An 18,175-nucleotide genomic window follows, 5' to 3' on the forward strand; every position below is an offset into this window, starting at 1 on the left:
GAAGACCCAAAATACCTAGAGGACCTAAAAGACCCAACTGGACTATCTGGGACCCATGTAAATTCTGCATAATGTAAAATGGGACACCAGGTTCACAACATATGTGTGCGCATGTGCGCACGCACACACGCACACACTCTCAAGTCATCAACCCCCCCCTCCCAACTCTGTCCTCTCTCTGCCCCACTCCCCCATCACCACACCCAAACTCTGTTCTGCCCTCCCCCTTTCTTCAAATCCGCAAACCCCCTCCCAACCCAAAGTCCTCAAAAGCCTCAAATCCCTCCATCACAACTCTGTCCCCTCTCTGCCCCGCTCCCCAACCCAACTCCGTCATCCTCTCCCCTTTTCTTCATCAAGTTGTCAACTGCCCCAAACCCCAAGCATCCCACCCCCTCCCAACCTGAAGTCCTCAATCCCCCCCACCCACCACTTCCCAGCGTCTCAATCTCACTCTTCCAACTCCATGCGCCCCTATCCCATCCACAACTCTGTCCTCCCCTCCCCATTTCTTTCCATTCTTAACAATGTTACACAGAAAATATTGGCGCATGAGAAGGCCATTCGGCCGATCTGGCTAGCGTTGTTCCTGTCCCCGTTTAAGAACAATGTTAAATGTAAGTAAAGATGGAGCATTAAATCCACAATCACTTCCTCACATTTTCCCCTTATCTTTACTATAATTCATGCCCCAGTGTTTTTGTGTTTGTTTGTTGTGCAACTACTGCGACAGTTCTGGTCCAATTACATCCAGACTTGCTGCATATAGTCAGCATGGTCTCAATCAATAGATAGGGGTTTTTTTAATCTTTGCCAGTGGTCTTGGGGGAGGGGTGGGATGCAGGCCAAAAATATTGGCACCCTTACACTTTTTTCAAACAATGCACCATTTCTTCCAGAAAATTGTTGAAATTAAAAAAATCTTTTGGTTTCTAAATGTGTATTTCTTTTGTTTGCAGTAGAATAAAACAAAAAAGCTGAAAAAAATTACTAAATCTCAGCTTATTCCACACAAAAATCCTAAAATGGCCCGGACAATATTATTGGCACCTTTTAGAAGTTGTTTGAAATAATTAGATTTCAAGCAGGTGATTCTTCTTTACTTTGGAATTGAACTCAACTGTGGTGAGTTGCAGGTGCCTGCAATATAAAAATCACTCGTTCAACCAGTTTGAACGGAGAAAAGGAGTCATTCTGCTGTTTTGTGTCACTGTAACACAATGAGCATGGAGAAAAGAAAGGAAACCAGAGAATTGTCTGAGGAGGTCAGACACAAGATTGTAGCCAAGCATGGACAATCTCAAGGCTACAAGTCCATCAACAGAGACCTTGATGTTCCTGTGTCCACCGTACACAATGTTATCAGGAAGTTTAAGGCCCATGGCACTGTAGCCAACCTCACTGGACGTGACCGCAAGAGAAAACTTGATCGAAGATTGCAGCGAAGGATTGTTCAAATGGTGGAGAAAGCACCTCGATCAACTGCCAAACAGATTCAAGCTGACCTTCAGACACAAGGTATGACAGTTTCAACTTGCACCATCCGTCGCCAACTCAGAGAAATGGGGTTCTATGATCGGACACCCAGAAGGGCGCCACTACTGAGAGAGAGACATAAGAAAGTCCGACTGGAGTTTACCAAAACACACCTGAACAAGCCAAAATCCTTCTGGGAGAATGTCCTGTGGACAGATGAGATCAAATTAGAGCTTTTTGGTAAAGCACATCATCTCTTTGTTTTCAGAAAACAAAATAAAGCCTTTAAAGAAAAAAAAACACCTTCCCTACAATCAAACATGGAGGAGGTTCAGTGATGTTTTGGGATGCTGTGCTACCTCTGGCACTGGGTGCCCTCAATGTGTGCATGGCATCATGAAATCAGGAGATTACCAAGGCATTTTGGAACACAATGTTCAATCCAGTGTCAGAAAGCTGGGTCTCCGTCGAAGGTCATGGGTCTTGCAGTAGGACAATGACCCCAAGCACACTTCAAAAAGCACCCATGAATGGTTCAAGACAAAACGCTGGACTGTTCTGCAGTGGCCAGCAATGAGTCCAGTTCGAATCCCATTGAACACCTGTGGGGAGATATAAAAACAGCAGTTGGGAGAAGGGACCCTTAAAATCTGGGAGAACTGGAGCAGTTTGGGCAAGAAGAGTTGGCCAAACTACCAGTAGAGAGGTGTGGGAAACTCATTCATGACTATAGGACGAGCTTGACTGCAGTTATTTTGTCTAAAGGTTGTGCTACCAAATATTAAATCTCAGGTGTCGATAATTTTACCAATGCCATTTCTTTTTATTTTCTGATTTAAAAGGATTTATTAAGTTCTGAATCAGAAACAAAGGTTCTGTAATGTTCGCAGTGAAATAAAGAATTGTGGAGACCAAATACTGTCAATTACAACTTATTTTAAGAGAAAATTGAGTTATTTGAAAAAAGTGTAAGGGTGCCAATATTTTTGGTCATGACAGTAACTGCGGTTTTTTTTTTTTTTGGTTTTTTTTTTTGCTTCCACAGAGCTGTCAGTTGCCTATACACCACCCAAATAAAGGTATGCGTCAGAAGAACGTGATGCATGCTTGGAGCAAGATCGCCCATAGGGCGGGTGCTCTGCGAGGAAGGGAAATTATTGGTGGTCGTAAACAGAGTTTTATGACATTGGACTGATCATCGATCGATGCAAAACACTGTGTATTTGGCTGTCCCCCTTCATAAGGACTATTTGAGTTAGGGTTTTAATGGCAAATCATTTAACATGACTGTGTGTTCACTACGGTGTATTTTTGAGGATTTAAAAAAAAACGAACAACATGTTCCATAAAAGAGTAATTACCTCTCTTCCATCGGAAATGTAGATGGTGACTTGCAAACCGAGCGTCAAGGACGATGTACAGAAGCGATGCTTTAAATATCAATAAAAGCAAGGCGCGTGGAGGTGAGATTCACCGCACGTGATGTGCAACATGTACAGAGTAAAATGAGTGTTCATTTACAAATGTAGGATGTCTAATAAATAACGAAGACAAACACCTTGCACTAGGCAAAAAAAAACTTCAGACTTTGACGCACTCATGAGGCTGTCCCGTCGAAACAAAACGTCTCAAAAGATAAAGGAAATAGGGTCACATTTGTACGTGTAGTGTTTTAAAATATCGCTTTTTTTGTCTTGCTACAAAACATCATCTCTTCCAGTCTCCTTTAATGTGTCGAATAAAATAACTCCAACCTCACATTTTGATGGGCTTTTATACTAGTGCATAAATGATCCTCTCTTTACTTTTCAGTTTACGTTGATCTAAATTTCCAGTTTGAAGATTTCTACAGTTTTCAGTGATTGATTGTGATTTGGCCATTGTATCCTATTCCACTTTTGCCAAGCAAACTTTAGTAAGCTTTGTTTATGTATACTTACTATATTTATGTATTGTTGTGTCAAAAGTGGGGGGAGGGATAGATGGATCGTGGTAAGAAAAGCATGGAGCGTGTAACCACGTGGGTTAGATTCATTCTCGTGTCGGAGAAATTGTCAGAGTAAGTTGCATTGTAAATTGTACACTGAGGAGGCAGTAAGTGTTAACTTTAAGACTGTACAGAGTAAGATTTTTTTTTTTTGGAAAACCTATTTTCGAGCTAGGCTGGGTGAGGACTTTGGCAAAAAGGTGCAACTGAAAAGTGCATTGCACCATAAGAGGAAACGGCACGGACTGTTTGGCTGGAGCACCTTCGACCATGGTCGCGAGGTCACCTGTGGAGTCTTGGAGAGGGGGCGAAATACTTTTTAATTGGGCCACTCCGTAGGGCAGGACAGCCCAGAAAATGGAACGCCCAGAACCGCTGGCAGCTCATGATACAGACTGGCCATGCATGAAGGCAGTCCCAAATTTTACAAGGGCCATGACTGTGCAGAGAGTGTCAGTTTGTGTTGTAGTTTTTGGAGTTGTAGACCAGACCCACTATGGTCGTTGGAGTTTGAGTTGGAAACCAGTAAGAGTTGTTGTTGAGCTTTGGGCGTGTCAGCATATAGATGTCTGCTTTGTTGCCGGGACCGGTGGACGACCTTGGGGATGTGGACATCATGTCGCAGCCATCCCTCACTTTCACCGCATAGCTCCTGCCATACTGCTCAACCCAACCCTATTTATCACAACTGTGCCAACTTCATGCCAGGCACAAGTCCTTGCCTGCCCCATTGTTTTGTGTAAATCCGTTACTTATTAGTATGTCATTAGTCCGTTCGGCTTTAGTATTTTATTTTGTTTCGTCATACATGAGCGTGTGTCTTCCTACTCATTGTCCTTTGAGCGCCTGGTCTGTTCTGATTATTTATTACAAGCAAATACCACCTGTCACTTCGCTGATGGGAATACTATGGGAGAGGGGGTGGTGGAGAAGAGAGAAGTGGGTGGGAGATGGAGGAGGGGATGGGTAAAGGGGGGGGGATAGAGAGAAGAGGGATGGTGGTTGTCTTTTGAGGAGTGGTTCAGTTGTAAAATCAGTCAAGAGTTGGCACCCTTCTGGTGAAACTACCTAAATCCAGGATCACTGCTCACCTCCACTCATTTGCTCCCCTCCCCCCTCCCCCCCCCACCTGTGGAACCAACTTTCATATCCTCTTAAATCTTATTCTTCACTCCAGGTCTTAAAACAGCTGTTCGTCACCATCTCTGATCATCCCCAATCCAAAACCATGACCTTTTTTAAACCTTGTTAACTCACCCCAACCTTCTCCCTACCAATCCCACACCAAGTCATCCTCCTAAATTTCCAGTTTTGCCTTCCTTGGAGCTTCTTTCTGTGTCCATCTTGTCTGCCTCATGCATCCTCTCCTGCCCCCCCCCATTCCTCTCCACACCCATTGTTTGTCCAAGACTACCTCTATCTTGTTCTTCGGCTCTACTGTTGGTGCCCCCCCCCCCCATTCATTCTCTCTCTCTCTCTCTCTCTCTCTCTCTCTCTCTCTCTCTCTCTCTCTCTCTCTCTCTCTCTCTCTCTCTCTCTCTCTCTCTCTCTCTCTCTCTCTCTCTCTCTCTCTCTCTCTTTCTCTCTCTTTCCACAGTGTCCCTCTCCACCCTTATAACCTCTCTCTGTCCTTATTCACAGTGTCCCTCTCTACCCTTATGACCGCTCTCTGTCCTTATTCACAGTGTCCCTCTCCACCCTTATGACCTCTCTCTGTCCTTATTCACAGTGTCCCTCTCCTCCCTTATGACCTCTCTCTGTCCTTATTCACAGTGTCCCTCTCTACCCTTATGACCTCTCTCTGTCCTTATTCACAGTGTCCCTCTCTACCCTTATGACCTCTCTCTGTCCTTATTCACAGTGTCCCTCTCTACCCTTATGACCTCTCTCTGTTAGGGTTAGTTCTTTCTCTGTTCTTCGGCTGTACTGTTGGGCCCCCCCCCCCCCCATTCATTCTCTCTCTCACTCTCTCTCTCTCTCTCTCTCTCTCTCTCTCTCTCTCTCTCTCTCTCTCTCTCTCTCTCTCTCTCTCTCTCTCTCTCTCTCTCTCTCTCACTTCCCCCCCCCTCAATCTGCTGTTCATTTTGGCCCATTACATCCTAATCTGTTCAGTGCACTCGCTCTTCCACGAGCCTTGACTCTGTATACAAAACCCTCTGTTAAGAAAGGGAAATAAAATTTTAAAAGCTAAAATATGAACAGAACACAGAAATTGGAACAAATGGAACAATGCTAAAAGGTGTTTTGGGCAGGCGAGTGAAATCTTTGCTTATTTGGATCTAATCAAATACAGTATGTGAGACGATGAAAAACAAACTTATAAAGAGCCTGAATTGAAACCAACAATTAAGCATGGGGGAGGTTCAATTCAAGTTTGGGGGTCCATATCCTCAAGTGGTCATGGAAGATTGCTGAAATTGATGGAATATTGACTGCATCAAGGTAAAAAAAAATATTTTAATCCACTATGCTATATCCCAAGTGGTGTCAGATTTATTGGTTCAAACTTCATCTTCCAGCAAGATAATGACCCAAAACACTCAGCTTGAATAATTAAAACTTATTTGCAAAAGGAAGAGGAAGCTGAAGTCTTTGAATGCATGGATTCCCCCCCATACCTCCTCAAAGTCCAGATCTTAGTATCCTTGAAGTTGTTTGGGACTATTTGGACAAAGAAAAAGTAAAGATATCATCCCAGCAACTTAGATGATCTTTTAAAGAACTTGGAAGAAGCATAGAACACCATTTCACAAGAGTGTACAACAAAATGACATGAAAATATCCAAAGAGGAATTTCATTGGTTTTGAAGAAAATGGGTGGACATACTCACTATTAGTTTATATAAAGGTGCATTTGCATTGAACACAAAATTTTAGTTTCCTTTTGCATCAGAGTAGAAAAATTCCAAATGTTTTAGACTTTTACACAGCAGTGTACAGTATACATGTATATCTGTATTTATTATTTTTGTATGATGCATCAATCATGCTTCCTGCTTCTTCATGCTTCACCCTCAGACTCTCAGCATCAGAAGTGGAAGAGCGCATCACAGCTCAGGACTTGCCCGGGGAACTTCGCAACCAGCCTGAGGCCGTGCTGGCAAGGTTGGCATGTGTCGTATTCCCTAGCCTTTCAGGAAGGGACCACGCCCGTCTGTGCACCTACTTTGGTCTTCTAAAAGCTTGTGGTTGCACGAGTCACACCATGCACCCTGGTCAGCCTGAAGCACATTTTCAGCTGTTGCAGAAATTGCACTCCATTGCTCCAGGTGCGTATGCCCCTTTTGTTCCATTTTTCCTTTGAATTTTGACTTGGACAGATTTTATATGATGAATGCTTCAAAAACTCGAGTTTTTTTTAATTCAGAATATTTTCAATCTTTTAGTCATTTGGATGTTCAAAATGACATGATTATGTACATGATGACCCCAAAAAATCAGGCCCTGGGAAAAAGTTTAATAACCCTAATATTATCCAATCAAACTTAACAAAACTAGCAGATCATATTACTGACTCACAGTTAAGATACCACTGAGAATTTCAGTTGTCTCAAGATAATTTGCCAATTTTTAAATGAAATTATTGACGACGTTGATGTTTGATGATATGCTCCAAATGGGCACCATTTCGCTCAATGCGGAGGGCCACACGCCCATCAAAGTTGTTGATGATTTGTATGCACTGCTATCAGAATTCTTCTCAAACTTTCTTTCCTGATGTTGAGCTCTTGACGGCGTTGCCGAAGAGAGTTATTGGAATTGCGGGTGACTTATTTCAGCAACGGCAGCAATAGTCTTGGGTGACCTTCCTGATTTTGGTCGGTCAGAGAGGCCTCCTCTGTTTGGTGAATTCATATTCAAGACTGTGCCATGCTGTCTATTTTTTTCACAAACCTTTGAATTTGAGACTTGCTGGGTGCTTTCCGTGTTGCTAAATGTGGGCAGAACAGGCTACTTGTCTGTAAGAATGAATCTTTCCGCAGATGATGTTCTACATAATTCCTTAAGGTGTCCACGACCTGGCATGTGAATGTCACATATTCAAGAAACTTGGCAGACACCCTCTCACTTAATTCAGTTCAGACCTCTTGAAAAATGAAAGAGATTGAATTAAAACTGTGAAGGTTATTCAACTTTTTCCAGGGGCTCACTTTTTTGGGGGTCACCCTGCGTAAGTTAATATTGTATTTCCTTGTTAAGCTTGATGTATTTAAAGAAAGTTCAGGAATTGAACTTTTTCCTGCAGATAAAGCAAAAGTGCTGACTTGAGATGTTAAAATATCAGTCGTGTGCCACCGTAAGAATAAAGTATCATGCTTGCAGGAAAGCTACACTGAGGAATTCTGTCCTTTGTCGTCTTAGGTTTGGATTATAAGCAGCTGGTGATGGGCGAGTCCCCTCTGGAGGCCGTACGTTCAGAGCTGACTGCACAGAATGTGTCTGCGCTGGCCGCATTGTTGGCAGAGTTACCAGGTGGACCGGCCCATAGTGTTCCGGTCTCCACCTTATTTTGCAACTGGTTGCACCTCCTCTTTTGGCAAGGGGGGTCTATGAAAGGAGATGATGACGCTTCTGTCAATGAAACACCAAGACACGTTCTGTCTATTCCGACTGATCAAAGAAGTACAGAGGAAATTCAAAACGGAGAAATTGGTGAGACCGAGTGGTTATTTCGATTCTCTGAATGTGAGCAGCTGATGCATAAGATGGATCCACCAGATGTAGGCACCTTTCTACAGTCTATATGTGCCTCACCACATGCAGTTAGCCAGGTAAGTCTCACAAGCTTTTGTCTCGTATTTCTCACACCAGAATTGAGATATCAGTCAAATGGAATTTCTGAACAGGGCACTACACTTTTCCAATTGACCGCTTCACAAGCATGAGAGAGACTGAGGATAACTTTTACTGCATTAATCTAGCTTCTGATATTCGAGGTTTTCTTTCTAATTTGTTTTGTATACAGTGTTGAGGTTCATGGAAGACCTGGAACACAGAATGGATCAGGATGTAACAGAACGAAAATCTCATTAGAAGGAAAGGGGGACACACCAACAGCAGGGTTGTGGGGAAAAAAATAGAGGGTGCCTTGGAGAAATAAGGGATATGCGAAAGAATGAGGGCAGGGGGAGGACATGGTTGAACGAGAGGGATACAGCGGCAAACTCTGTCACAGGAGTGCAACGGAAAACTCGTAACATGGAAAGAGGTGGACTTGGGGAGGTTTAATGTGAGTAAAAAGATCATTGCTGTTCATGGGAGATGTCCTGAAATGCTGGTGAACAGATGTGTTGTAGTGTTGCAGGGAAAAATGAGATTGAAGAGACTGAGGAAGTTGATTCCAAAGGTGGAGAAAAGAGCAACGAAGAGGTGATCAGTGAGTCTGGATTTTGGGAGTTTCACCAGATTGGGGGGGGGGGTTACTGTCAAACTGCATGCGACCGGCAGAAACCCGAGGGCTGAGGTGGGGGGAAGAGGACAGAGCAAGGGAAGGGCAGACCAGAAATAGTGGGGGCAGATAACAGCAATTTTTGAGAGGTATCGTGCAAATGATGATACAAGCATCAAATTTGGCACATTTGTTCTCCAGGGAATTCTAATCAAATCTGCCTGATTGGCCATTTGAAAATCTAAATTTTTCAAAATTTGAAAAAACAAAAAAAACTTCAAACAAGTCAAGATCACGAATCAATGTTGGATGCTGGCTGAGATTGGTGGATGTTTCAGAAACATCATCAAAGACGTTCCAAGTCTGCCATTCAGTTTTCTTCCCTTTACCGCGGAAGGCAGACACGACGTCACATCCAGTGAACGCATGGAAGTATGGGATCCCTCTCGCTTTCTCAGGCCCTATTGCAGAAACTACCTCATGGACTGGAATCCATCGCACCTTGGCTCCTTGGCCAAAGGCAATCCACATGTTCTCAAGACCTAGTTCCTGTAAGGATGGCAGTACAGATATTGCTATGACTAGTACGTCCGTGTTATTAGCCTTAATGATAATGGACTTGCTACCATCCGTCGTTGCATCCCTGGCGTGTACAAATATTCGTGTGTCAGCTTCTTCATGACAACATGAAGACACAGCATCCAGTGACTTTCTTGTGTTGCTAATCAATGGCACCTTCTCCTTTTGTGACGATGACTGTGCTTGTCGTCTGTGCTTCACACATCTTTTCCGCAAGGAAGTGAAACAGCTCAGTCTTGTTGCTGTCATCTCGAAGAAAGCTTCTCCAGTAACTTGGGGTCTTACTTGTTCCTGTCACTCTTCTTCTGATTCCTTGCCCCCTTTTCGACCTTGCCTCGGACTTCAGACTTGACTTCTTGCACACATCAAACACGACGTCCACCCTCTCGTACCTGGCACCATAGGATTCCACCTTTGGGATGATGTCTTCTTTAGCATAGTCATCAAATATCTTTGAAGTGCGTGGAGGTAGGGCATTGATAAGTGCTGAGCCATCAATGATGACTGCATCTCCCCTTGGTTCTCTGTCTGGAATGTTCACTTGCGCTTCAAGAATTTCAGCCAGCTGTGACTTCAATTTTTTTTTTTTTTTCAAAATTTTCAAAATTTGGATTTTCAAATGGCCAATCAGACAGATTTGATCAGAAAGCCCTGCAGAACAGAAATGCCAAATTTGATGCTTGTATCATAATTTGCACGATTTTTCTACTATCTACTACACTAAAAGGAGGCAGAACACACCTGTCTGCGATTTTAAAGTGATAGTCCCAGAGACTCCGCTTTATCGTGGGATATTTAGCGTAATCGCCTAAAGGATGAAGGGTGTTGCGGCAGAGGGTGGAGTCCTCAGCAAAGAGAGAGAGGATTTTCCAGATAATCAGAGAGATCCTTGATAAAAATTTGAAATAGGCCTGGCCAAAAACACTGCTTCACGGCACTCCAGCCATGATAGGGAAAGTTGAGAGGATCCCTTTTAGAGGTATGCATTGGCTCCGAGAGTTGAGGAAGTCAGTAAGACATGTGAAGATGGCCTTGGATATCATAAGCAGAGAGTTTGGAGAGCAAAGTGGGGTTTCCCAGTCTGTTAAATATGAGAGATATGTCGAAAGAGACGGCCCTGATCTCATGTCTGATATTGAGGTCCTCCATCCATTGTTGGGAGAGCAGAAACAGCAAGTCCAGGGTAGAGTGACCTGGACTGAATCCAAACTTATGGTCTGAGATCAGGCCGTTGGAGAAAAGGAAGGATTTTATATCTTCTGTGTTGATGGATTCCAAGGCCTTGCTGATAATTGGAAGTAAGTTGATTGAGCTGTCGTTAAGGGGATCCGTCTTTGCACCTTTTTTTAATGTAATGCAGTGATTTTGACAGATTTCCAAGCAGATGGAAGATGACCCAGGGCAATTGAGAGGGTTAATAATGCTGAAAGAGGATGTGCAAGAACAGCAGAGAAGGCTTTTAGGACCTGTGTGTTGATGGCATCCAGGCCAGTTGCAGAATCGGTCAAGAGTTCAAAAGTTCAGCCGTTAGATTGTCTTGATGTTGCTTTCTGTTTATCCTCAGAGTGGACAGATCTGATGTTCCCTTTGATCGGAATTGCCTTCCAGGACGTGAAGGCAAGTTGTTTCAAGTTATCTGCCTCACCACAGGATTCGGTGTACCATGGACGGAAAAAAAGGGGGAGGATAACTGAAGACAAGATGGGTTGAATTTGTTCATGAAGGGGAGAGAGCAGGTTTCTGTGGAAGACGTCCCAGACTGAGTTGATATCAAGGGCGGCATCCTGGAGACAGGTTGTTAAGTGAGATGGCCGTTTGCAGTCCCTGCCAGTCGGCTTGAGAGAACTGCCAGACTTGCTGGTGCTGATGCGGCTCTCTGATTAGTTGCTGGAGGGATGATCAAATCAACCAATTGGAATCGAGGAAGAACATGAGACATTCACGGGGACGTTTGTCATCACAAAGTCTTGGAGAGGTTATTGGCAGAAGTCCAGGTGAGAAAGTTCATAGATTGAGTCAGAACCAACGAATCACAGGAGTCCTTTGCTGCAATGCCAGGTCTGGTGAGAGAGGTACCAACACCCAGCAATTTTGCCATGGTGACGGTTGAGACCATCACATATGAGGAAGAGAGAGTTGGGTGCTTTCCGTGTCGCAAAATGGGTGGTTTCAAAATTGTTCCATGTTGGCTGTGAGAAAAATGTAAATGGAGGAGTCATTGTTAAGTGGATTGTACAATACTCAGACAAACAATAGGTGGAAGTGGAGGTGAAGTCCCAGCCAAAGGTACTCTTGGGGATTTGGAGGTGTAATCGCAGCACACTGACAGATAAATGGAGTTCTTCATCTGGAGTGCGACAATGCCGCCGGGACAGGATTCGGGCCTATCAAACCAGAGGAGACAATAGCCAGGGAGAGATACTAAAGAGTCGGGAACGTCCTGTGGGAAGAAGAACTCCATTAAGCATATATCTGGTGTTTGGGAATCTGGGAGGGTGGAGGAAGGTGGAGTGAGGGGAAGACGAGACGCGATGAGGGAGGGGGAGGGGAGATGGGAGGGAGTCGGGTGTTCGCGAACATAAAGGGGTGATGTGAGGTACAGAGATCTTGAGGAGGGGGGACACAGAGAAGGTGTGGGATGTGAAGACAAAGATGTGTAGGTGTAGGAGATGATGAAGGGGAGTTGATTGCCTGATGCAGGGAACATGAGCAACCTGGATTTCTCACCAATTGTTGTTATTTAATCCTTTGATCCGCATGTGCCACAGTTTTCCACACTTAATTCCCTTTTTGTTTAAATTGACATAGTTTATAGTTTTGGTTTTGTCGTTTCATTAATTCATCGGTCATTCTTCATGCATAAATTGATTTTACCCTCTGGTTGTAGGATAATATTGTTCTGTGCAATTAATTTATTTATAGCAAGCCAAAAACAATACGCAGTATAGCACGGTATCTCAAAAAGTTGTGGCTAAATTACGACAAAACCCGTTGGATGAGTTGGGTCGGTGACAAGAACAAGCCGATGAGATTTTTGTTCAGCTACCGATGCAGATCGGCCCCATCGGTGGGACTGAAAGCGTAAACTTTCATCCTGGCGGAAATATGCACTCCACCAAGCGTTCTCGTTGTTGTTTATAATCTTTGGTCCTATTTAATATTGAACTTGATATCCTTGCAATGAATGAATTGTTTTTATGAATGCAATTTTTAAATACTATCGTGATGAAAGAGTACAAGAAACCACATGTAAAATGCTCCATCATCTTTAAGTGTCTATCTACATATTTTGACAAAAACGTTTTATGTGTAAGGAAAAAGGTGTGTGCTGATGAGCGGACCCCCCCCCCCCCATTCCAGCTTCCCCGTACTGTGCTGATGAGCAGTAAAACCACCTCATCCTCTCCCGCATCCCATGTTGTATGCATAGTGCCAGTTCCTGCACTGTGCTGTTGGGTGGAGACCCAGTCCCTTTGCTGTGTTGCTTTGTTTTACAGTTGCTACTAAAGGTACGACATGAAATCTTGGAACGGTCCATGCACCTTGTACGGCACTTCGCCGAAATGAAGGAGGAGGAGGAGGAGATTGGGGGTGAAGCTGGTTATATGACAGTTCTACAGCAGCTGCAAGATTGGAAATCGCATCTTGACTCTTTGGATAGTGATGTTATTCAAGCTCTCAAGCACAACCCTGAGGTTTCCTTGCATTGTCTGTTTCAGTCTTATCATGATACAGCTGAACACGTTTACCTGTTTTGAACTCGTTGGATTTTACAAGTGTGTACCTTTTTTAACTTTTTTTTTTAATCGGTTCTTTTGAAACATTTCCTTTTAAAAGTTGGTTTGCTCCTCAAGATATTGGGGGGGGGGGGGGGGGCGTGGTAGGTTTTTAGTGACTGAGGACAGGAATCTGTTGCAGCACATCTCCACTCGAGGCGGATGACTCAGGCTCCCAGGTGTTCGCAAAAGGTGGTTAAATTATTGCCTCCAGCAGGTGCAGTGCTGTCTCACATCTTCCTCTGCTTCACCACCAACTTACTCAGCACTCCAGGCTTTATCGAGCCTCATGCGTCCTCTTGCAACTAACTCTTACTTCTACTTAATCCTTTTCTAGCTGATTCTCCCTTCTCAGTCTCTGTCTTCCATCCTAACTGTAATTTTGCTGCAGTTGCCAACTCCTCTCCTGCTGGTGCTTCTGTCGTCTCTGCTCGTCACGAAGTCTACAACTTCCTCTGTCGCTGCTTTTACAGTCGCTACCATCACTATTTCTTCTACCGTTGCCTATATTTACTCCTCAGTCTCTATCTCATCTGTTACTTGTCCCCCTCTACCTTCAATACTGCTTGTGTCACAATTCAGACAGCCTCTAATTATGTCCTCAACACTGCCTGGATATCAGAATATATTTCTACATCCACATCTACATCCTCATCTGCTTCCATTTCTGCGTTCAATGCTGCCTCTCTGAGCTTAGATTTCTGTGTCTCTGTCTATCTCAATCTCTAATTTGTTCGTGTATCTATTCCTTTCCCTTTCCCTTTCTCTTTACCCATGTGTCTCGCTCTCTGTCTCTCTCTGTGTCCCACCATCTGTATCTCTTGGGAATGGCTATTTTTATTCATGAGAAACACCCGCTCAATTAGGGAGTCCTCCTCCCACCCCTCCCACAACTCGCAGGGGGGTGGGGTGGGGGTGGGGTTACCCTGGGTACAACAAACTCGTATGCAAAATTTGGTGTAGATGGGGTGAAAATTGTAAGTTTCCTCTCCACCCCCCCCCACCACCCACCACCCCCCACCCATAGAGGGAGAGGGGGGATTTTTTTTCCTTCTGCCTATAATCTTACCCTGGGTTCTACTAACATGTACAGTCATGGCCAAAAATATTGGCACCCTTGCACTTTTTTCAAATAACTCAATTTTCTCTTATACGAAGTTTAAATTGACAGTATTTGGTCTCCACAATTCTTTATTTCACTGTTGATATTACAGAACCTTTGTTTTTTTTATTCAGAACTTACAAAATCCTTTTAAATCAGAAAATAAAAAGAAATGGAATTGGCAAAATTATTGAAACCATAAACTTAATATTTGGAAGCACAACCTTTGGACAAAATAACTGCAGTCAAATGCTTCCTATAGCCATGAATGAGCTTCCTTCACCTCTCCACTGGTAGTTTGGTCCACTCTTCTTGTGCAAACTGCTCCAGTTCTCCCAGATTTGAAGGGTGCCTTCTCCCTACTGCTGTTATCAAATCTCCCCACAGGTGTTCAATGGGATTTAGATCTGGGCTCATTGCTGGCCCCTTCAGAACAGTCCAGAACCCCTTCAGATTAATATTGCTGGCCCCTTTTGTCTTGAACCATTCCTGGGTGCTTTATGAAGTGTGTTTGGGGTCATTGTCCTGCTGCAAGACCCATGACCTTTGACGGAGACCCAGCTTTCTGACACTGGGTTGAACATTGCGCTCCAAAACGCCTCGGTAATCTCCTGATTTCATGATGCCATGCACACAATCAAGGCACCTCGTGCCAGAGGAAGCACTGTAACCCCAAAACCTCACTGAACCTCCTCCTTGTTTGACTGCAGGGAAGGTGTTCTTTTCTTTGAAGGCTTCATTTTGTTTTCTGTAAACATAGAGATGATGTGCTTCACCATAAAGCTCTAATTTGGTCTCATCTGTCCACAGGACATTCTCCCAGAAGGATTTTGACTTGTTCAGGTGTGTTTTGGTAAACTCCAGTCGGACTTTCTTCTGTCAATCAGCAGTGGGGTCCTCCTGGGTCTCCTACCCTTGAACCCCCTTTCATCGAGTTGGCGATGGACGGTGCGAGTTGAAACTGTCGTACCTTGTGTCTGAAGGTCAGCTTGAATCTGTTTAGCAATTTATCGAGGTGCTTTCTCCACCATTCGAACAATCCTTCACTGCAATCTTTTATCAAGTTTTCTCTTGCGGTCACGTCCAGGGTGGTTGGTTGCAGTGCCATGGGCCTTCAACTTCCTGATAACATTGTGTGCGGTGGACACAGGAACATCAAGGCCTCTGGACATGGACTTGTAGCCTTGAGATTGTCCATGCTTGGCTACAGTCTTGTGTCTGTCCTCCTCAGACAATTCTCTGGTTTCCTTTCTTTTCTCCATGCTCATTGTGTTACAGTGACACAAAACAGCAGAATGACTCCTTTTCTCCGTTCAAACTGGTTGAACGAGTGATTTTTTTTTATATTGCAGGCACCTGCAACTCACCACAGGTGAGTTAATTTCCAAAGTAAAGGAGAATCACCTGCTTGAAATCTAATTATTTCTAACAATTTTTAAAAGGTGCCAATAATATTGTCTGGCCCATTTTAGGATTTCTGTGTGGAATAAGCTAAGGTTTAATAATTTTTTTTCAGATTTTTTTGTTTTGTTCCACTGCAAACCAAAGAAATACAAATGTGGAAACCAAAAGATTTTTTTTAATTTCAACAATTTTCTGGAAGAAATGGTGTATTATTTAAAAAAAAGTACAAGGGTGCCAATATTTTTGGCCGACTGCAAAATTTGGTGGTGATCATATCAGGCCAGCCATGTTTTGTTTTGTTTTTCGATGATTTTCCGATGTCCATACACACATACATAGAATTGCCTTATTTAATAATGGTGGGATGCTTCAGACCATGTGCAGTCCGCCGAACATGGGCTGCATGCCAGAACGGAGTTTGAATGTGGAGTGTGTGTTGAGCATTAATTTTATATATTATTTACTTCTTTTTCTAAATTCCTTCCCCATCTAAAAAATATTTTTACTGTTATTATTAATTTTTTTGTGAAATGTTCATTTCTTGATACCCTGTGTGCCAGAAAGTGCACCATTTATTTGAATAATTGTCACTTAAATCTCCCGTAATTATGAAGATCCACATGAAAAAAAGGAGAACTTCAATGTTGATTCTGCTGTTTAAATGCATTTGTCCACAGGCGAGGCTGCGAGACCTGGTAAAGGCCTACGATGAGGCGTGCTCACTACCTGATGGTGTTCGACGGGTGGCGTTAAAGCTTGCATTGGCGGCTCAACCTGTTAATCGGGTCAATGCTCTGTTGGAACTGTGTACGAGGGGACACGTTTGCTCAGTGCAGGACGTTTTGCAGGAGGCTGTGCAAACCGTGTTGGATGCTCTTCGGTAAGTTTGATCAAACCCTGCATCTGCCCTTCTGAGGTTTTGCAGTATCTTTTGCTGATCTATTTGCTCCACTCATGTCTACTCACTCCCTCCCTCAAAAGTACGAGTATGGGACATTCTGACATCACTATCTGAGATGTCAGAATGTGTTAACCTTTGCAATGTATTATTTTATTTCGACAGTAGGAGCGGAAGCGGTAAAAAAGAAGGGGGTTCTTCATCACTCTCAAAAATTTGTTGACCCATCTGGTAATATTAGGCTTATATTTTGGACAACTGAAATAGCTTAAACAAAAACTTCTTTGCAGGTAAGCCAGAAACCCCCTTCATACTTCTTACCTCCGCCACCAAAGGTGAAGGAGGTTATGTTTTCACCCCTGTTTGTCTGTCTGTCTGTGTACAGGATATCTCAAAAAGTTGTCGACAGGTCCGGATGAAATTTTGTGGACAGGTTCGGTCTTTGACAAGGATAAACTGATTAGATTTTGGTGAAGATCCGGATGCGGATCCGACTACGAGAATATTTGAAGTGATTCTTCACCATTGAGAGATAGGGTCAAAAAGGAAACATAGTGCAAAATCTCAAAAAGTTGTGGAACCATTCGGATGAAACTTGGTGGACATGTGTGGTGAACACGCCGAATTGATTCGATTTTGGTGAAGATCCGAATCCGGTTCTGGATACGAGAATTATTTAATTGTTCGAGTGATTCTTCACCATTGAGAGATGGGGCCAAAAACTATATATATATATATATATATATATATATATATATATATATATATATATATATATATATATATATATATATATATATATATATATATATATATATATATATATATATATATATATAGCATGGTATTTCAAAATTTTATTAGAGCCGATATGTTCTCGTGGATCTGGATTGCGTGGTGGAGGTGTGTGCTCCAAGAGTACAGGAGTACCAGCAACGCTATCGGGATAAGGTGGCATTTCCGACCGTACTCCGCACTATGTCTGTAAAATGTTTGCAAAGATCACATCATACCTGTGCCATGTAAAGATCAAGAAGGACCTCATTCAGGCCGATTCCGCCAGCTGAACAACATCGACATACTGAGTTGAGTTTAATTCAGAATCTGATTTTATTACTTTCCTGAGGTTGAGATGGACACAGTTGAACGATTGCATTCAGTAAGCAAACTTTTCAGCTTGCAAAGTGTGACACAGACATAACCCTGAATGAACAATGCGACGAATCGTTGGACCGGACATTGTTGAACACGGTTTGCATTGTTCAAAGTGGAAAATATTCTCTTCCAACATGGACATTTTAATTTTAAACTTAACTATGCATGGTTGGCACGTTTGTGTTCAGCTCATTCATATTCATACGTACATATGCATGCAAGCATTTAGCACACACGCACACACGCACGCACGCACATACACACACTCAACTTCATTCCACAGTATAGAAGTCTTTAGAAACATTGTTTATTCAAAAGACTTTAATTCTGCATAAAAAGTGTCCATTGTTTTTTGTTTGTTTGTTTGTTTGTTTGTTTTTGGAAATCTAATTTTTCACATTTGCCACGT

The 18,175-nt window shown here is 43.1% G+C and overlaps 1 protein-coding gene across 2 annotated transcripts in view; it reads left to right on the plus strand.

The window, feature by feature from the left end:
• Nucleotides 1-18,175, plus strand: part of NBAS (NBAS subunit of NRZ tethering complex) — a 207,924-nt gene that overhangs the window by 174,543 nt on the left and 15,206 nt on the right. The window contains exons 42-45 of one of the 2 annotated variants that reach the window (XM_085881820.1): nucleotides 6,482-6,732; nucleotides 7,826-8,235; nucleotides 12,929-13,126; nucleotides 16,391-16,593. In XM_085881820.1, the coding sequence (XP_085737946.1) occupies nucleotides 6,482-6,732; nucleotides 7,826-8,235; nucleotides 12,929-13,126; nucleotides 16,391-16,593 (1,062 nt within the window). Of the gene's footprint in view, nucleotides 1-6,481; nucleotides 6,733-7,825; nucleotides 8,236-12,928; nucleotides 13,127-16,390; nucleotides 16,594-18,175 lie in introns of those variants that run through there. The other variant, XR_015058324.1, reaches the window with a different exon arrangement.

This window comes from Eptatretus burgeri, chromosome 5 (genome assembly GCF_056783735.1).
Source record: "Eptatretus burgeri isolate ZD-2024b chromosome 5, Ebu_testis_v1, whole genome shotgun sequence".
Lineage (NCBI taxonomy): Eukaryota > Metazoa > Chordata > Myxini > Myxiniformes > Myxinidae > Eptatretus > Eptatretus burgeri.